This window comes from Cyanistes caeruleus, chromosome 5 (genome assembly GCF_971803275.1).
Source record: "Cyanistes caeruleus chromosome 5, bCyaCae1.hap1.1, whole genome shotgun sequence".
NCBI classification, from domain to species: domain Eukaryota; kingdom Metazoa; phylum Chordata; class Aves; order Passeriformes; family Paridae; genus Cyanistes; species Cyanistes caeruleus.
In genome coordinates this window covers 60823020-60844290 of record NC_141705.1, presented here as the reverse complement: position 1 = coordinate 60844290, position 21271 = coordinate 60823020, and the positions used below count along the sequence as shown (strand labels likewise).

At 39.0% G+C, this 21271-nt stretch overlaps 1 protein-coding gene across 10 annotated transcripts in view; it reads left to right on the top strand.

The window, feature by feature from the left end:
* Window positions 1-21271, top strand: part of GAB1 (GRB2 associated binding protein 1) — a 105984-nt gene that overhangs the window by 9079 nt on the left and 75634 nt on the right. For 2 of the 10 annotated variants that reach the window (XM_086889744.1, XM_086889756.1), the window contains 2 exons: window positions 5605-5673; window positions 6251-6385. The exons of 6 other annotated variants lie outside the window; for them this stretch is intronic. In XM_086889744.1, the coding sequence (XP_086745870.1) occupies window positions 6353-6385 (33 nt within the window). In that variant the 5' untranslated portion in view covers window positions 5605-5673; window positions 6251-6352. Of the gene's footprint in view, window positions 1-5604; window positions 5704-6250; window positions 6386-21271 lie in introns of those variants that run through there. 2 more of the 10 variants (XM_086889747.1, XM_086889754.1) reach the window with 1 other exon arrangement.

Sequence of the window (21271 nt, the reverse complement as noted above, 5' to 3'; positions counted from 1 at the left end):
AGCTCTTCAAACACACTACCCCTGCCTTCAAATAGACGTTTGATGCAATCAGCACATAGGAATTACAGTACTTTTGGGTGGGTTATTAAAAGGGTAAATACACAAATGGTATCGAATGAAAAATGGATTTTGAGTTTCAAAATTGAATGATACCCATTTCTAAAAAAAAGAAAGAAAAAAAGCAGTTCTGAAAATTATGTGTCAGTTTGTCATTTTCCCTTTGTATGAAAAATAGCTGCACTGAGTCACGTAATGTGTTAGACAAATATTCTCATTCACACTTCATGCATGTTTCTGTTACAGTTTTCTGATGTTTGTGTTTCCATGATTCTTAAGTAGGATCAGATGTAGTTGGGAAGCTGCACCTGGTTTTGGGATGGTGCAGGGAGAATTGCTGCTTTATAAGGGATGCTTTTTGAAACCAGTTGTAAGTCCATATTTAACAAACAGTTATGATTTTTAAAAATGCATACACACATATCTATGATCCTTAAAAGTAGGGTAAAATACTGACAGCAAGTGTATCCCTTTGCAGCAAACACTTAAAAGCAAGGAATTTATTAGGAAAGAGATGTTTGGGATAATTTATTTGATGCTTTTTAATGGTTATAAGGATTGGTATATGTTTTTTCATCAATAAACAACCAAGAAAGAGGATGTCAGAATAATGTATGAACTTGAGGTGAACTGACAATTTTGTTTAATTTAAAAACATTATTTAATTAAAAAAAAAAAGAGGGGGTAGGGAGAGAGAGCGGAGTGTTAGGAGTGTAGTTTGAAACACAAGAGGCTGGTGTTTTCCAGGACAAATGAGGCGGTGGAATGCTCTGCCATGTCGTATCCATACAGGAGATTCCAGGGAGGCTTGTGAGAGAATCCTCCCATCTGTAAACATGAACACTTGGAGGTCTGGGCTGTGATAAGAGGAAACTTCTAAAATGTCATGTTGTAACCGGTTCCTTTGGTTCACTTGTGCAATCCAGTCTTTTCCTAGTTCTGCTGATGTGCAGGAAGTGTCAGAGGTAGTCTGTGAGTGTGATGCCATCTGGAAGTTCTGCTTTCCTAGAAAGTAGTGATCTATATGAACTTAATTTGAAATTTAAACCACAAACTGACAAAAACTTATCCCTTTTGAATCTATTACTTGTTACATAATTCTATGATTTCTTTTGGTGCTCTTCATTAAAAAATGTGGGTTTTTTCAATTACATGTTACACTGGGTGATGTTCTTATGGTGGTGTTAGATAAACTTGTTGTTTACAAAATCCTTCCCTGTTGCTAAGGGAGGTAACTTCAATAAATGCAAGAGCAGGGATGTCAATAAGTGTATCTTCCTGAATCTTACACGTCTTGGTGCATTTCCACTCCCTGTTTGTATGCAGTTATTGCTGAAATTATTTGCATTATGCTGTGTGAATAAGTTTTGTAGTCTAATGGCATGTTACTCAGTGTGAAATAATGCCCTCAAAGCTGAGGTTATGTCACCCTCTTAGTTATGACCTATCTAATGCAGTTGTCTGTGTGCACAAATGAAGTTAAATTGCACAAGCTTCTCAGCACTATGAGAAATAACTAAAATGACTTTTCACTACCAAAGGTCTGTCAGCAGAGAGGACACACTGGTATTCACTCAGGAGTCAGTCATTACTAAAATAAAACCTGTTTGTTCTTTTCTGGGGTTTTGGAGTGAGGAAGGGAGAAATGGGACAGGGGGAAGATCTAAACTGAAGAGTAGCATACAAGTGACTCACCAGTGTAAACTGGGAAACTTAACCCTGGTTTCATCCCAGGGTAATTTTGTCCTAGGACAAGTAACTACAGAGTGTTCTGCTATGGTGCATACTTCAGTGCTAAGTATTCACAGTCCTTTGAATTTTTCCTTGATCTGGTGGTTCTGTCAGTCTGTGACAGCTCCAGGAAATAAAAAAAAAGAGCAGGAATTTATTGTCTCATTTATAAAGAGAATGACAGGAAGATCTTTACTGATAGTATAATGGAGGCACCACTATCATTACATAAATTCGAGAGTGTTCTTTGCTGGGATTTTCTTACAGTACAGATATAACTCACTGTGATACAAATCTGCTTTTTTGCTGTTTTAGCCTTGAAATGGTCATGTTAAAAATGCAGATTATTACCACAGTTTAAGGAACTTTAAACTTCTGCTGGGATCTAACAAACTGTGGATGGAAGGTGGAAAGTTGTAAGCAGAACTGCTGAGATTGCTTTCAGCAACTGCTGTGAAGGCAGTGCTATTCCCATCGGGGTGCTTCTCCTGCCTTCTGCTTACAGGAAGAGGTTTTCCTATCAGTCTCTGCAGCCAGCATCAGACAGAGCTGGAGAGGGTTCCCACCTCCCTTTGCTGAATGGAGAATGAGCTTTTAGATCCTTTGCTTCAGGTAGTTGTTTAAAGGCAGAGCAAATGGAATGCTCTTCTGAAATCTCAGTCTGCTTAAATAAGATAAGGAATAGGGAAGACTGTGATCTGTCCTTTCCAACTGGTAGACTGAGATGGACAGATGTTTCTTACTCAGTGCTGGGGAGGATAGTCCCCGGCTAGGGGCTCTAGAATGATGGTTAAAAGGTGAAGGAATCCTATGGGGTCCTCCTGCTGCAATGATGGCTTCAGCCCTGCACAAGTGGGAACTAAGATACAAAGACACTCTTCATCCTTTCCTCCTCCTCCTCCTTCTTCCTCTCATTGCAACTACTTTATGTAGTTTTAAAATACTTTTAAATTGCATACTTTAGTCTTTTCTGTCACTTCCTAATATCTGAATCATAGGTAGCTCTTCCTGCCTGCAGTAAACAAACATTTTACTTCTGCCACCTTTCCAGACATTGGATTGTGTTTATGAAGGTGGAGGGGGTCCCTCTGGAAGTGTGCTTGGGAAGCTAATTCACTAGTATACAGGTTGGGTAAGCTGCTTACTGCATGCTTCTGTGGCCAGCTGGTTTCCTTGTCTTTCCAATCTTTCAAAGTGGTGGAGCTGCTGGGCTGATCAGGCCAAGCAGGTAAATTGTAGCAGATAATAAAAACAGAGCATAAGCAGTGGGCAACACTTCTGCAGTTAATAACAGCAGCAAGTAGATTGCCTCAAGTCTTGCTGCTGTTGGTGGTGCCCCTTGGCTCTCTCACACCTTGCATGTGGGTTCAGTGCTGAGGTACATGGTGTGGGTCATGTAGTCAGTCACTTGAGAGTCACTTGGTCTAAGGCTCAGGCTTTGCTTGTTTTTTGGATTCTTTCATTGCAAGGCAAGAAGATAACACAGGATATTTTGAAGCATGTGTCTGCCTCCATCAACCTGCTGCTTATCTTGGACCACATTTGTAAAAGCTGCAAAATAGGAGTGTGTCATCTCACTTTTCATGTTATTATTTCTCTTTCTTAGCTTGGAAAATCCTTTATTTTATTTTTGAACTGACTGTGACTCCAGAATGATGCAGAGAATACACAGCTAACACACATGGAGGCTCCTCACATCTCCTGTTGCATTTGCACTCTCTTTATTGGTTACTGCCCTTTACAAAGAAAATTAATCTTGAATCATCATAGACCAGCCTCACACTGTGTTGAACACTACAGCTTCTGCACTCCATGTGGAACTGTTAAATGGACTTCACTTGGTAAATGAAAACAGCAAAGGAAAGATCCAGTCTTTGTTTTGGCAGCTTTGCCCTTGTACCTTCCTATCTATCTGTGCCTCCTCACTTCCCTCTCTGGTTCTTACTAGTAAGTTGCAAGAAGGTGAGAGTAAGTTAAATATGTTTAGGATAGATTAGATGAGGTAAGAACACCCTGAATATTATGCTGACTTCATTGTGCTTTCTTGTAAAAAATAAAGAGATCACCTTTTCTCAAGTTACAATTTACCCTGACTTTTCTGACATAGCATGAGAAGCATACTCTCTATGCAGATGATGTAAAAAACCTACCAAAACCAAACCTAGTTTAGAACCAGTTTCAGAAAAGACAATTGAAGCAAAAGAACCCTGCTGTTACATGCAATAGGAATGCCTCATGTTCCAGTTTGTTCTGGCTGAGGCTGCATATGCACAGGGACATGGGGCTTTCCCTTGTGCCATTTTTTCTCATCCAGTCAGTAAATGAATGGATGAAGTTCCTCAGAAAGATAAGTTTGAGAGACTTTGGACCTGAGAGCTTGTTTTAGTTGTGGCTGGATTGGATACCCTTTTTGCCATAATTGCCTACTCGCACTACTTGCCTATGTGTAATGAAAGAATTTACATTTTATTTCACAACAGTGGGAGGAGTTCCTTTTTCCTATGGTTGGGGTTGAAATGAGTTTTCTGTATGTGGAGTATGAATGTAATTTTCTTGGTGGTACAATTTGGGTAATGTACCACTGTACATACTAGGGAATTGGAAAGAAAGTATTGTTATAGAGGACATTATCCTCTTAATAATATATTCCTTAATATAATAATATTAGAATATATAGAATAGTATATTCCATGGCAACCTCTTTCATAATAATACTGTACCATATAGAAACAATTACATGAAAATATTTTTATCTGTTTGCTACATGCGTTTTGGAAGTCTTGAAACTTAATAGTACATATTCAAATAAATGGCATGTTAAATAATGTAGAAAATACTTATGTGTCCTTTCTATGCCATTTGGTGAAAGTTTTGCTGAATCAGAAACAAAAATGTAAGGGCTGGGTCCAGTAATTATAATATTATAGGGCCTGTCTATTACTGTCTTTTAAGCTTGTAATATAAAGCATTTTGGTTGGAATGAAGATAACACTGACCAAAGTACAAAGAAACCAAATTTCGCAGTCACTTGCAAAAGTGACTTTGTCTTGTAATGTTCCACAGTACTATTTTATCAGTTCTAGTCAATAAAAATCACAGTGGTGTGTAAATCTTTCCAGTGGAATTTGAGGTTATTAGATTATACTCTTGCATTGAATTTCAGCGATTGCATTATTGTCATTCTTTGGAGGCAATGACAGTCTTGCTTTCTCAAAGGATGGTGGGCTTTTTATTTCTTTAAGAAGACATAAGTAGTATTAAAGTGAAATCTCATGGAGTGTTGTATGATTTTTAGCAACTTGTTAAGCAGCAGTTGCTTGTGAAATTTCAGTAAGTCTCATTATAAAGGGCAAATATTTCTCTAGACAATTGAACTATGCAGCCTTAAGTTGCTGTTAAACACCTCTATAGTATTTTGAAAAAATTCACGCTAAGCTTTATACCAAAACTTGTGACTGTAAACAGGTGTAAGCCAAGAAAATGGTTGAGATTATAGCAGAAACATGCTTTCCCACAAAATAAAATCCAGGGACGTAGCCACTGTAATTGTGCAATAAATTATCATAAATGTGATGTCATAGTCTCTGCAAATTTCTGAAGGAGTAGTCTGATTTTGAAATCAACCAAATAGTGAATAACAAGCCTCTGAATTGGCAAAGACAACAGCAGACAAGTCTACATCATTTGGGGAAAGCAGTCATCTCCTTAGTGAATTAAACTATTTCAAAATAGAACTTGTTGACTCAATGTGTTAATCTTGGCTTTTCATGAAGAAGGACAGCATCCAAAACTGAATATTTTTTTTTTTTATAACAGATCCCTAAACTGAAGGCTACACAGCTAAAAAGAGACTGATTGGAAGAGAGTTCACTGAGGCTATTAAATGTAACTCTTCTGAACTGCAGTTTTTCTCTGGTATCATTCAAACATTCTTATTCACCTTTAGAAAAAGGTCCCTGGATGCAGATGGGATTGCTTTTGATTTATGAGTACAATTTCACAAGGGTAAAATTACCCAAGGGTGTATTGTGAAGATTAGACAGAGCCCAGCAAATCTTTAAGATTTCTGTGGCGTAATTCAGAAGGTTTGTTTGGGATAATTATTGTATGTGATAACAAGGATATATTACTTGAACTGCAGCTCTGTTAGTCATGTGTCATTGTAAATTAAAAAAAAATAAAAGTGGGAGGGTTCTCCAAGTTTGTTACAGGTCTTGGTTAAAAATTAAATATTGTTAATGAAATTATTTGAAATAACAGTTTTAAAACTTACCTCAACGTCAAAAAAAAAATAAAAAATATATATATAGTAATTAAAGCAGTTCAAACAGCTTAGAAATTAGTGATGTGCCAACAAAATATATCTCTGTGCCTTCCTAAGTAAGAAAAAGGAAAGTCTTCACAAAATCTCCATTCCTGTGTCCTTCAGGTGAAAACATGGGTAAATAAATCTGTCTTGCAGTGTGCCCAGAAGGTTATCTGTGAGGGGGATTGGCTGGAGCATAATTTGGAGCCAAGAGCCTTCCCAGAAGATGAAGCCTGTGTCTAACCTGGCTCTTTCCCCATGACTTCTGCAGATGCTTGCAGAAGCCTACAGGTGACCTTTTCCAAGTTGATAGTAATTTGTTCTATTTTTTTCCCCCCCTTTTCACCTTTATTCAGTTTAGAAGTAATTAAAAACTACTTGCTTGAGCTCTTGTATTTAGCCTTGTGACATAATACACTGCTATTCTTGTAACTTAATTAATGTATTTCCCAAAAGATAGTAGTCTTTTATTTTCCTTTTTTTTCACTTTGCCTTGGAGATCTGCAGCTTCTCTGTCAGCTTGTATCTGTTCATCTTTGGTTGCCTTGCCATTGATCTGTCTGTGGATGGCTCCTCATGCTCATTTTATGTAAACTTTTCATCAATGGCACACGCTCAATCTCTCTGCTCCTAAATGCAGCCTTTTCTCAGATTTGTCTTCTGTATACTACTACCTCTAATGTTTTGCTACCAAATTAAGTGCATTTTCTGTTTTCTTGGAAGTTGTCTTTGCAGTTGACATTTCTGTTCCTTTAACATATGCCCAACATTTTCCTGACGTTTAAGTCTCTTCACCACTAGAGCTGCCCATTCCTACATATATACATATGTTTGTTTGGTTTTTGTTAGGTTTTTTTTTTTTTCCAGGCTTGCTAATCATATTCTTAGAATCATGAAGGTTGAGAAAAACCTCTTAGATCATTGAGTTCAACCATTAAACCAGTACTGCTCTGTCCACCACTAAACCGTGTCCCTAAGGATCACATTATATGGGTTTTGAACTGTTCCAGAAATGCGGACTCTGTCGCTTCCCTAGGCAGCCCTTTCCAGTGCTTGACCACACTTTCAAGTATACAGTCTAAACCTCTCCTGGCACTACTTGAGACCATTTGTAGCAGAGACCAACCTCACGGTACTACAACCTCAGTTCAGAGAGTTGTAGAGAGCAATAAAGTCCTCCCTGGGCCTCCTTTTCTCCAGGCTGCAGAGCTCCAGCTCTTTCAGCTGCTCCTCACAGGACTTATGCTCCAGACCCTTCCCCAGCTCCATTGCCCTTCTCTGGACACACTCCAGAATCTCAATGCCTTTCCTTTATTGGGAGGCCCAAACCACAGGATTTGAGGTGTGGTCTTACCAGTGTAAGTGAATACAGTGAGTGCAGAGGGACAATCACTGCCCTGGTCCTGCTGGCTACAGCACTGCTGATCCAGGCCAGGATGGCACTGGCCTTCTTGGCTACCTAGGCACAGCTGGCTTGTGTTCAGGTGCTGTTGACCAGCGCTTCCAGATCGTTTTCTGCTGGGCAGTTTTCCAGCCACTCTGCCCCAGCCTGTGTTGCTGCCTGGGGTTGTTGCAGGCCAAGAGCAGGACTTGGCCTTATTGAACTTCACACAGTTGACCTCATTCCATTTATCTAGCCTGTCCAGATCCCTCTGCAGAGCATTCCTGCCCTCCAGCAGATCATCATTCCCACCCAGCTTGGTGTCATCTGTGAACTTACTGAGGGTGCACTTGAAACCCTCATCCAGATCAGATTATTGATAAAGATATTAATCAGGATTGGCGTGTATATCTCTAAGTGCCACAATTATTTTTTCTTCATAGATTCATAAAATGTAGTCTTCTTGAAGGTTGTATTCAAAGCCATTCATAGCTGCACTGTATCTCTATAGAGAGTTGCATATTATTATTTTTCCTGCCTGCTCTAGCAGACTATCTCTGATTTTAAACTTTGCACTCCATTTGGGAGTGATGAAGTGATTAAGTGATGAAACTGTCTTATGAACTATTAGAACTAGAGGGTATTTTTTTCATTCTGTTCTCAATCAAGATTGATTTCTTCTATTATGTGTATAAAGGATTTGTGAAGCTGTTCTATTCACTCATGTATTTTTGTGACATGCTCTTATGTCTATACCAAGGGAAGGAACTACATACAGATTTTTCAGCCAACTTCATGGTGGAAAGCATCTCTTTTTCTGCTTGGAAAGCATACAGCAGGCTTTACATATAATTGCTCTTTTTCAGTCTAATCTGGGCAGATAAGAGATTCCTTTGTAATTTGGATTTTGGCCACATGGAGATCCATGAAGGCCAAAATGGCTTGAATTTGTGCGTAGGAATGAACAATTGTCAGAGTATTGACTAGTGAGCATGGGAATTATGTGTGCCCTTTTGGGACTGCTGCCAAGGTAAGATGCTGTTGTCTGTATTAGCTGTAAAGTTTCTTTGTGGTCGTCCTTCAGTAAAGCCCCAAATAGAGTGCATGGTTCGAATTCCACTGAGATATGAAAGCAAACACAAATATGAAAGCTGACCCCTGAAGGAATGTAATTTGAACTATAAAGCCAAATTTTCTTTCATTTGATGATCTCACTACTCTAATAATAAAATAATTATTTTTTTAAAATTTTATTTTTAATATAACAAAACCTGAAGGCAATGGAATTTGCAGCATGCATTCCCTTATCTGAATGGGGTAGAAAGCTTTGGAGTCTTCGGGTGCTTTGACAGCATCAGTTTTGTCTTCCCTGGACTGGGCCTCTATCAGGTACTTTTCTCCCAAACTGTGTCAGGCAAGTCGGAAATGATTTGGAGCTGGAAGATACATTTACAGTGGTGACATGGCCACTGGGACTATTGCCTTCTATTTTCACAAGTCTTTGAGAAATTCACTAAGAATGATGTGTGACTAAGCAGATTTAATTACTGTGCACAGGAGGTAAGCCCTGTATCCTATATGCAACCCATTTCATCTCGGAATATTCTGTGATTTGATGATGTAATCCAAGCCTGTTGCTGTCCAAGAGGAAATAGTTGTGTGAGCCCCCTCACCAGGATCCTGCATGTAGTGACACAGATCAAGGCACCGAGGGCTGCTGCTGGTTGAGCTAAAACTGACCAGGCTGCATGTTTTGAGTTTTGCAATGACCCTGATTGGGGGGAAAAAAAGCTGTTTGTATATTGATGGGAAAGCAAATTGGAAGTGGTCCAGACCTGTTTGTGCACTCTCCAGTTGTTTTGCTGCATCAATCTGTGCAAAGTATTCCTGGAAGGGGAGTCCAGGAGGGGGGTGGAGAAGAAGGTGATGACTTGTTATTTTCTGATCTTGCTAACCTGCAGTGTTCTTAATGGGAATAACTGGAAATGAAGAGGCTACTCAGGTGTAATGAGGTTTAACTAATGTAACCAATGTTTCAACTTGTTCTACTGCATGTTTGCTCTAAGGCTTGTTTACATATTGTATAAGCTAAACTTGCCTGTCTTGTTGGGTGAGTGTGGTAAAGTCTGCAGAGCTACGTGAATATACTGTAATATCTTACATAGCATTAACAAAATATGCCCCTGTGCTATGACACACTAATGGCACATGAAATCTCTGTGCTTTTCAGACACAACTCAGAATGATATCAATTTTTTGCAGATTATAGGAAATCAGGCACACTCAAAAAATACTGTAATACCAACCTTTTGTATTAAAAAAATAAATCAAGGGACCTGAGTTTCTGACAGAGACAAATGGGAGGTGCAGATTTTCTTATTGATGGTCTTCTGGATTGTTCTGAAATGTAGTGAAAATGTGTTGAAGGACAGTTTATATCCATTGAGGTGATATTTTTCTTTTTTTTAAACCCCTTTCCTAAGCTTACTGCCCTAGTGGTCTTCTGGTGACCTTTTGGAGTTTATCACAAGAATATTTTTGGTATTTCATATAATATAGCTACTACAGCTTCTTTCACTGAGAAGATCTAGTGTAATAAGAATGTAGCAGTCACTGTCCATAACACTTCCAATGCTAAGGAAATTTTTCTTTTCCTCTTGGACTGAGCTTCATGAGTTAATATGAAGCAAAATCTAGGAAAGAATGTTTGAAGTGAGCCAGTTAATCAGAGGTACTGTAAGTTGATTACTATTGTGCTGAACAGAAAAATATGAAAGTAGTCAGGTTGTGAACCAAGTTCTGCAGTTAATATATTTTTTGCCAGTTTTGTTCATGAGAACTGATTCAGCTATAGAGACAGGACTGTTGTAAAAATCTGGGGCTTTGATGCCTAGAATTGCTTTTTGTTGTCCCTTTTGAACATTAGTATGTAATATTTGATTGTCTCTAAGAATCTGAAGTTTCTCAAGAGTTGATGTTTCCCTCAAGAGCGTTATTCAGAATTGTTATCTAGAAGTGTTTCATTATAATCTATTGATTTAATGACCTTTGTAGAAAAATGTTTTGATAAAATAGAAATATGTAATTATTATTTGCCACAGTAAAAGGTGAAATATTTTAATTTTAAAATGAAAACTATAATAAAATTTAATCAGAAAACTAAAAGTACAGCTCCACTAAAGTAATACATTTCCAGATTTTTTTTTCTTCTGCTTTCTCCACTCTTCCAGGAGGTTGGAAGGAAATGTAGCTTCATAATCTTTGATTTTCCTGACTTGCCCTATTTTGATAGCCTCCCTAATGTCCTTATCATAGTTTGCTTGGAATGGATTGTTCTGAGTTTCTTAGGGTAGCTTAAAGTGGAGATAGTGAGCATATATTTATATATAGTTTACCGTGTGGCTTGTGTCTTAATATTTCTGAGCAGTTACCGGGCCTCCATAATCTATATTACAGGAAGAATGTTCGTGCAAAATGCCGGTTTTATAACAGGAAAGGCCATGACCCATAGTGATTTTTATCTGGAAATACTAGCTAGAAGGAAAAATGTTCCCTCATTTTAAACTTCTCTGTAGTTTGTTTTTTTGGTGGTTTTGGTTTTTTGGTTGTTTTTTTTTTTTCCATTATTTGAATTTTCAGTCCAATTATTTTGTGTGCCATGTAAGTAACTGCTGTCTTCAGACTATAGTGATGTTAGCCCAGTGTGTGGGTACCATAGGGATGAAAATCTGGCTTTCCCTGGGATTCACAGGTGCTGGTGGAGCCAGTGGTGGGGGCATGGAGCACTGTGAAGCCATTAGACTTTACAGTTTTGTATCGCACTATCTGACATTCCTGTGTGTTGAGAAACCTACAGGCAGAAGCTCAGCCTTGAAGTAAAAGAAATTGTGACTGGTAAATTTTAAACTTACTCTGGAGTAGAATAGGTTTATCTAGAAAACTGGAGATAGTAGAGTTGCTTGCTGCTCTTATTGCCTTAAACTGAGAGGATTCAGAGAAGAATTGAGTAATGTGGGCTGCATGCACTTTAGGTGATTGGATGGCCTTGTATATTTACATTTGACTTATTATGGTATAGTCATTCTTCTTCATCTTCTAAAATTAGCAAAGCGCAGCACAATTATAATACTTTCATGCTTTGGGATAAGCTTTGCATTTCATTAATTCTATACTATGTCAGTTCAGGAAGAAAAATGTTAAACTGGAATAACTTGTTCTGAAAGTTCAGTACAAGTGTGTGTTTTCTTCATGTCTAGTTTTGAATCTCCCACCTCTTCTGTTGATGTGAGAGTCTGCCTGCCTGTTCTCTGCTGAGTTGTAGACATCACTGTGGAGCAGCATCAAAGTGGTTTATTTGCTTTCAAATACATGCATGCATGTGATGAGAAGTTTTTAGTTGACACCCCACTAAATACTCCTTTCTCTTTTCCTCTTCCCCCACACAAATATTTTTAGGACAAGATTTACTGGTAAAAATAGCAACAAGTTAGAGGCACCTTGCTTTAGCTTGGTTACATTAGAGATGTGTTTGTACTTGTCTGTATAGTGGCCTTTGTCACCTGGAGGGTGCCATGCTGTGAGTGGTCACTTCTTTCTCCTAAGTCATGGCCTTCAGCAACAGTGCTTTCTAACTGTTTGGGAGGAAGTTCGGTAAGAAATGTGAGGGCAGCTTTTCTCCTCTCCCCTCAACCCTGTTTGGTGTAGGGCTGGAGACTGCTTCCTGCACTTCCCTCCCCTGCTGTGGGGCTCTGTCTTACTCCATGCACTGCTTTCCAAGGAGACCACCAAGTGTGTCTGACTGTCCCCAGGGAACCCCAGAAGTTCCTGCCCCTCTACCTTGGGCTGGCATTGCTCCTTTACTTGTGCACCTTAGGGGGCTTCTCTCACCCGGGTTAGATGCTAGTGGGAATGGAGATGGCCGTGTTCCTATGGGAAGCCAAGTTCTTGTGTTTATCTTCCTCAAGCACTGCTTTAAAGTTATCTGGCAAGGAGTGCATGCTCTTTAAAGATCACAGTCTTGCAGTATTTTTATGGATACTTTGAAAGGCAAAAGAGCACTCGGCTGGGTTAGCGGGCAGATGAATGGATGTGGCCCTGGAGTCTTGTGCACTGCTGGAGTGCTGTGCTAACAAAGCCTTCAGACAAAACCAGAAGGATGAGGCAGTCAGCAGTCACATTTCTTCCTCCTGTGCCTTGGTGCAGAGGCTGGAGTGAAAGATGAAATACTCGCCCTTAGACCACTCTTCAGGGTGCAGCCACCTACTTCATCTCGATGTCTTTCCTCGCAGTTGTTGTTAATGGAAATGGCCTTTTTCACCACGCGTTATTCTTGCTCGTAGGCTTCTCTGTGACCTTATAATGAAGTCATAAAAACTCAAATCTTTGCTATCGCAGTCCTTGCCATAGCAACATGCGTCATAGCTGAATAATTATTTATTTAATGGGTTTAATTATGAAAACTGGGAAAGGCACTTACGAAAACTGTATCAGGTAGGGGAAAAGAAAAAGCACTAGTTTTAAAAACAAAAATCAGCAACAATTTCATGATACCTGAGACAGGAATAAGTTAAGTATTGCAACCTTGGTTTTAACTACTTTACTTTCTTTTCTATCTGCATTTTCCTCCCTTTTAATTGTTTTTTCTTGTCCACTGTGCAAAAATCATGCAGCTGCTTCACTATTGCCCCCTCCATTTTCAAACCTATAAATACACTTCCTTTGTCATGTTGTTCCTTAAAAGCTTCACTTCCAGATAGCTTTGCTGTTTAAAATCTTCCATATTTCAATTTCATTGAAATTCCATCTTTCAATTTCATATCCTGTAAAAAATAATTAGGAAGCCTGAAATCAAATGCTCTTTTCCAGTCTTTAAATTTCAGATTCACTATAGCTTTTACTCTGTATGTTCAGAAATCAGTGTTTCTATTGACAATCCATCTCAGAAAGAACCATCTACTGGAATAAAATTTAAAGTATTTAAGAACATACACACACTAGCATATTCATAAAGTAGAGAAACTATGTATTTTTTATAACAACGACTGCTATGCTCTGGAGGATTTCCTAATTTACTCTTATCAGTATATACACCAAAAATTACATGCAGCACCTGGTGGACTGATCTCTAATTAGTAATTGTTCTTTTTCCTTCATTCATGAGGCAAGAATGAAATGAGACAAGTAGTTTTATTGATACCACTTCAAACTTACTCACGTGTTGTGAATCTTTCAATTTGAATTGATTGAGAACTCAGTTGCCATAACAGAAAAATACCTGTACTTCTGCAAGAGATGCCCTTTCCTTGTCTCTGCTTTCAGGCTGCACCAGAGTCTTGAATGAGGGTGGGAGCAAGTGGAATGGAAATATCAAAGTGGATTTTGTCAGTTCAGGATTTTATAGATGATTCTTGCCACAAATACACTGAAGGCGGGTTGAGAAATATGACTTGGTGACAGAGCAATGAATTGTTAATCCAGGATGGGGCTAGAATTTCAGATTTGTGAACTTTTGGCATGGAGAGAAGGGTGGGGTTTTGGAAAGAAATTAATTTGTTGGGTCATGATTTAAAATGCAAAGACTTTTGACTGAACAGCTCAGAAAATAACTTGGAACAACTTTTCTGTTTAAGTTATTGCTGGAGTCAGAAGCCATCATTACTGAATATTCCTGCTCAGGCCTGATGCATGGAAGCATAATTTCCTCTTTTTGTTGTATGTGTTTGTTCTTGCTGGGATTTTTCTTGGGTATTTTTTTCAGTGCTGAAAAGTGAAACTTTATGTGTTGGCATGCTGGCTGACTTGAATGCTCTTTTGCTAGTCTCTTACTTGCTATGTAGGAAGAGGAGACATCCACTCCCCTGCTGCCTGCAGAGAGCTTTGTGGGACATAATCTTTCTTTTTTTTCCTTGGAAAATTACTTTCTTGCATTTTATTCCACAGATTTGATGCAAGACTGTGTACAGGACTCACAGGCTGATAATAATAGGAGCTGAGAGAAAAGTCTTGCCTTGATAGTTACAATCTTGTTGTATCTTCTTTGGCTGCCCCCAAAAGTCTGATTTTTGGAATTACAATGAGGGAGTGCCTTAGATTTGGGAGCTGTTTTGTGGCATTGCTCTTCACGAGAGGAATAAGCAAAACCCTTTTGGGTTAAAAACAGGAAAGAAAAAAAGGAAAAAGGGCAGTTCTAGAAGCAGACTGTGGGGTCGTGAGTTCTTGCTGGTCCAAATGCTGTGTGAGTGACAGATTTATTTTTTTAACCTGTGGATGCAAACTGCCTGAGGGCAAATAAATGCGTATGCCCCCCTGGGCTACAACAGCAGAGCCTCAGAAGTATGGTTCTGGAGCTTTGTGAGGTTCACAGATAAACTTGGTGGTGGCCCAACAAAGCATACTCTTATTAGTTTTTACCCTGCATTGAATTCAAGTGTATGTTTGATATTCACAATAGAACTTTCAAAGTTTCTCTAGGCCTTCAAAGAAAAAGCCATACCTGTTAAAAGTACTGATGCAAAAGTATGCAGAAGTGTGTACATACTTGCAATGTATCTCTCTCTGCAGCTGTTTTGACTTAAACTGTCTCTCTTAGTTAAGCTTCCAAGATTTGGAGGAAACCTGAAGTGGAAAGTTTTCAGTTAAAAATAGAAAGAGAGGTTCCGTTTAAAATCATGACACTATATTGTCAATTTGGATAACCAAGAACTATCTGGAGTCGTCCACAGCATGTTGTGATACTGTTGGCTGAGGAACTTGGGGGTATCTTGTTGGTGTCTGGCTTGTGTGTCCAGCAGATGCTTCCCTATTAGGGTGAACTCACTAGGGATCAAAAATTTGTTGTTTGGGTGAAGAACAGCCTTTGCATTTGGAAAGGCAGGTGAAGTGTCCTTTCCTCCTAAGCTATTGCCCTCTTTTCTGGGTCAAAGTGGTCCTTTTACAGTGAGGCAGCACCCAGAGTTTGTAGTTGCTGGGAGGAAATGTGTGTGTATATTGTTTCTCTCTGCTGCAGAAACATAGCACATCCACAGTGGAGCTCTGCTGTCTCCTTGAGTGACTGTCCTGGTTTAACCCCATCTGGCAACTGTGTAACATCTACTTGGGAAGATTGACTATCCCTCCTTCCTTCTTCTTCCCTTCCCTTTATATGCTGAGTATGGTTTTAAATGGCCTGGAACATCCATCCCTTTGGTCAGTCAGGGTCAGCTGTCCTGGCTGTGTCTCTTCCCAGCTCCTTGTGCATCCCCACCCCACTCACTGGTGGGCTGGGGTGAGAGGCAGAAAAGACCTTGGCTCTGTGTAAGCCCTGCTCAGCAGTAACAAAAACGTCTTCACTATCAACACTACTTCCAGCACAAATCCAATATATATATGTAACTCCATAGCAGCTACTATGAAAGAAATGAACTCTAGACCAGCCAAAAGCAGCACATTGACACTTTGAGGAAAAATGTTGTAGAAGAAGATAGGCAGGTGGACTTCTTTCTCTGCTGTTCCTTATCTCTGCTAGATTCTTCCTCTCTTGATGTGATGAATGCTCCTGCTTACTACAGAAATTTTTGTTCTTATCTTGAGCTGGCTCTGAGTAGAGAAACCTGGAGAGTAGCTGGCCTGCAGCAGCCAGGCTGTGCTTCTGAGGAGAAGTGGTTTACTGGGAGCTTTAGAAGTGAGCCTATGCCTGCTGAGAAGGGAGTGGTGGGAATAACTTGTACCTAAGGATACAAACAAGAAAAGCCAGAAGGAATAGGAGAACTTTGTAATGTTACAGTCTCTTCTGTCTTCTTAAAACAAGGTCATTAAATTCACCCTTTGCTTCCATAAAGCTTTCACTGGTTGTAGGAAGCCTTAGACTTATAATCTAGAAACTGTTGACAAAACCCTGTGTCTTCCACTGCAGTTTTTTCATCTTCTCCTTCCAGTATCTTGACAGTGAAACTGTATTTCTTCAGAGGAAGATCAGATGTTCTTTTAACATTGCAGCAAACCTGTACCACTTAACCATGTTTTGATGCATAATGTAATCAGCTTGATTGCTTTTTAATATGTCATTCAGACATACAGTTGCTGTCAGCTGGGCTGAATCTGTTCTCTTGGGGAATTTCAGTATTACTTTCTGGTGGATCACAGCACCTGGTGGTAACAGGGTTTTTTTTTCTCAGGTACAAATCTGTCCCCAGGGAAAACGGTGACCTTACAGGGGAGAGCTGAAGCAAAGTGTGAAAAATGTCCTGAGCTCTTGGTATTCCTGTGCTTCTGCAGTGGGGAGGGAAGGATGAACAGAGTTCAGCCTTTCTGCACAAGTATCAGGTAGCACAGCTGCACTGATGTATAGTAGACATAAGTGATGCTGGGTACATACCTTGCAGGTTTTCTCTGGAGGATAAGCTGAAGAGAATGAAGTGGCAGCCTGGAAACTGCTGCTGAGAAGTCTTCCTTCTTGGATGTTAGTTGTGCATGGCTTAATATGGTTCGAGCACTGTAAAACTATTGCAAAGTTGTAAAAGCTTCAGATATGTTCTGTTTACTTTGGAAATCACAGTGCCAGGTCCCATTAAGAGACAGGGCTTTTCTTTTTGAATGTTTTGCTTTTGAAAGGCTTTACTGACAGTATGAGGTGTGAAAATAAGGCATACATGTGGCTGTGCTTTTTTTTTTCTTCCCCATCTGAGTGTTGCAGCATATCATCTTTAATATGACTGCAGTCTCACTAAAATACCAGCTGGTTGAATGTGGAACCTTTCAATGTTGTGCATTCTTGATTAATTGTGAACTAACAGGTTTGAGTAATTAAGATTTTCAGTTTTCTTATTAGGATGTGCTGGTTGTAGAAAATATGGGTACTTCCATTTCTCCTTCATTTAAAGGAAGTATATAAAAAACCCAAACAAATCAAATCCATGTGGACTCATTAGAAATCTGCAAGTGACATAGGTAAGAAGTATTTGGCATTTTCATGTGTTTGGTTGCTTAAGCATACCATTATAGCTCCAAGTATTCAGGGACTTTTTTAAAAAAAAATAAAAAGCAGCAGTGTGCATAATTTTCTGTGACAAGATGCTTGGCTGCTGCTTGAATGAGTTAAAAATGGCAAGTAGCTGTCTTATATATACTGGGCACAAAAAAAATTGAACATAATGAAGTACTTGTGAAGTATCCTTAAGGAAGAAAAAGGTCTCTATGTGGGAGTGTGAGGAAGGATTAAAACTGAGACAGTTGTTAATCCCCCTTCCTTCTTTTTAAAGAAAGGACTTCTGAGTAACACTGGTGAGAAGAATATCACTAATTAGAAAGACTTAGAGATAAGATCATATTGGTTAAAACAAGGCTAATAACTCACCCTTTTAGGCTGATTCTGCACTGCAAATTACTTTATCTTGCATAAAATACAGATACTGGCTTCTTATTTTCATGTCTGCTTCTTTAGCCTTTCCTCCTCCTTTCCTTTCTCTGTAGAAAACTTTTTGGCTAGGCTATTGATGCAAATTTGACCTTTAAGTTTTTGACTGAACAGCTCATGTATCAGGAAATAGCTTAGAATGTGCAAGATAATTTATTGCAGGAATTTGGTGCATTTTATCACTCTTTTAAAGTTCCAAGGTCTTTTAAAATTCCATATCTCTGGTCTTACCCTTCACTGCAGGGAGGCTCTGCTTGTCAAGTGTCTGCGTGAGGTGCTCAATGGTGAGGCTGAGATGGTGGTTTTAAGTGCTTGGTGTGTGAACAGTGAACAGCTGTCCAGCAGGGAGGGAGATGTCTGTCTGTCTGTCTTTTTTTGTCTTGTATCAAACTGTGTGTTTGGTGGCTTAGTAAGTGCCAGCATGGGTAGCACTCCAGTGCTGGTCTCATGTGAACATGCTGCTCCCTTGCCCATCTCTCTCCCTGTTCGTTGCCAAAGGGAGATTGCTGAGCAGAGGGTGCAACTCCCTCCATTTCCCCTGCCTGTTGCTTCTGTGGCCATATTAATAAGGAGCAGTTGGAGTCACTCTGTTGGCTGTGGGCCAGCCTGTGCTGGATGTGCAGCTGGATGTGAAGACCACTCTAACACACAGGCGGGGATGTGAGCCATGGAGAAGGGCAGCACCAAAGGCACAGGTATGTCTGTCTTTCTGCCCTGCCATCTTTAGCATGTCCAAATCTTGCACTTGACATTTCCTGGATTCCCCTTACTAGACTCTCTTTCTGTCCCACTGGGATAATTCTACTTTCTCTCTGGGTAGGCAGAGCGATGCTGTTTTGTAAGCTAATGGTTTGCCTTCATTAAGTCATTAAGCAACCACGCTTCATTGGTGAAAGTCGTGTTCAACAGGCTTGGCTTTTAAGGTCAGTAGATCTCTGTGTAACAAATGGGCAGGTGTGCACCTATGAGCATATCATACAAGCCAAACTTTTAAAAATCATAGCAGGGGTTCTTTGCATATGATAACTACTGGTACAATAAGCAGAAGTAGCAACTCAGATTATCATCATCATTATTGTCTTGAAAATTTCTGTATTAGCTGTTCATTTCTTGGAAAAAGACAAGCATTTTGCCTGAGTAATGTAGAGGTTACTAAATTTGTGTGTAAAAGAAATACATGAAATCTGAAATCATCCTGACAGGGATATCATGTCCTAAATTGATAAACCAATTTCACAGGCATAGGACTGGTATTTCTCTTTGCTTGTAATTTCAGTGCCTTTTTACTTGGATGTAAAGAGACTGTGTGGTGAAACACTAACTGAATTTACTGCAGTAGGTAATATGCTTTTTCTTGAAATAATGTTTGTCAACTTTAGAGAAAGCAGTTTCTCATAATCTCTTTATGAGTTCTCTTCAAGAACTGCAATAATAAATAAAAGGGAGGATGTTTGAAAACACCACATAAAGCTAGCAAAAAAGCTCCAATGGGTTTTGCTTCCTTAGAACATATAGCTTGAAGTAGAAAAAAAATCCTAGTGGGGTTTTGCTAACTATCGAGATTCTCATAACTGCCTGAAAAAGCCTAATAAGCAATTGAAATTCAATCTTTGCTATTACAGTAGCTTTTTGAAACTTCTGTGCTACTGAAGTGATTGGTGTTTATGTTTAAAATCGTGACTTCTAGTTTACCAAGGCTGTTGCAAAATGTTTTGTTTCTCCTTAGTGCAGTAGATCTGACAAGTGCCTCAGTCCATGCTTTTAGGAAAAACTGTGAAAGGTAAAGAGAAACTGTGTTTTGGAGATGCCCTGCCCACTTTGTCTTTCTCCATGTGAAGAACAGACTTTTCTCCCCTCATGCATCAACTGTGTTAAAGAAACTTTCATGAGATAATGTGTTGTCCAGAGATACCTGGCATTCACTCATCAAGTGAGAAAATGTAAAACTTAACCTTGGCTGCTGTAATGTTCCAGGTACTGATGTTCTCATACTGAAAATATACTTAACTCTTGCACTATTTCTGTTTTTAGGAATTGTTGCACTGACTTTGCTTTAAAAGAGGAACTTAGCACTGACTATGCTTTCAAGTTCACCCAACAGTAGTAAACACTCATGTGAAGGTCTTTGTTCTGGGTTTTTGTTGTGGTTTTCTGTTTGTTTTGTTTTTTAACTGTAGACTTTGGGATAGGTGCTCATAAGACTGGAATCTGAGATATTTCTTGATTTGTTTAAATTCTTATGTCTTACACATGCAGTTTTAACTGTAACTGCCTTTTGTTTTATAAGGCTTCCTCAAACACTTTCCTCTGGTTGCATTTAACTATCCAGTTAAAAGCATTGTAGAACAATTTGAAAAATATGTACTGACTGGCAAGTCTCTATAACAGCCCATATGAAATACAACCAGGATTTCTTATTTAGGTATCAAGATCTGATGGTAATACAAAATGAGAAAATCTGTAGAGAGAAGTGAAATAGTTTCCGGTCACTTATTTCAGTATGACTTTCTGTGTGCTTAATAAAAAAAAAATACAGAATATTAAATATCAGAGAGAGGACTGGGGAGATGGCAAGATTTTCTGCCTTTCCAGTCTGTCAAACTACATGGCATAAAACTGAGTTTGATCTCTCTTGTGGTTTTGATTATTTTTTTCCATGTGCATGTTTCTCCTGTTGTATGTATTTTTTTAATAATTCTTCTTAGGAATATCAAAAGTATCACTTGTGCTTTATTACAAGTAGTTTGTGTACTCATGGCACAAATACCAGTCTCTTTGCTTCAGCTCAATATGAACAAAAACTTTTTGTTTATGATATGCTCTAATCCATAGCTATTGAAGCTATGGATTAGATATAATTATTTATATAATATAATTATTTGCAGCTCTCAGATTAAAATTTCCTGTTAAAACATTTACATAATTCCTGTTGAAGTATTTCTTAGCCTTTTATAATATAAGACAAAAGAAATACATTGCCTGACAGGAGTTGGTGCTTTCTCTTTCCTTTTGGTTGTTTACAAACTTGGTTTTACTCCACATGAACAGGATTACAGTGACAACATGTCTTTCCTAACATATCCCTAGTAAATAAGATGGTTGTGTATTTCTTAGTGATTGATGTGAGTCAGTTGGCTAAATACTGTGACAGCCGAGAGATGTCAAATGCAGGAGCTGTTAGTTTAGACTCCATGCACTGCCTTTTGTTGTCACCGTTGATACTTTGCACATGTAAACCCAAAGTCAGTATGATAACTAGAGTTTTGCCTGGTGGTTTCTTTTTTTTCCTTCTTTTTGACTTCTGAAAAGCTGAGACTTGGTTTGCTCTTGGAGCTACTGCTGTTTGTGCTGGGCTGCTAAATGTCAAAACATGGACTGAAGTTGTGATGGAAACAGTAGCCTATAA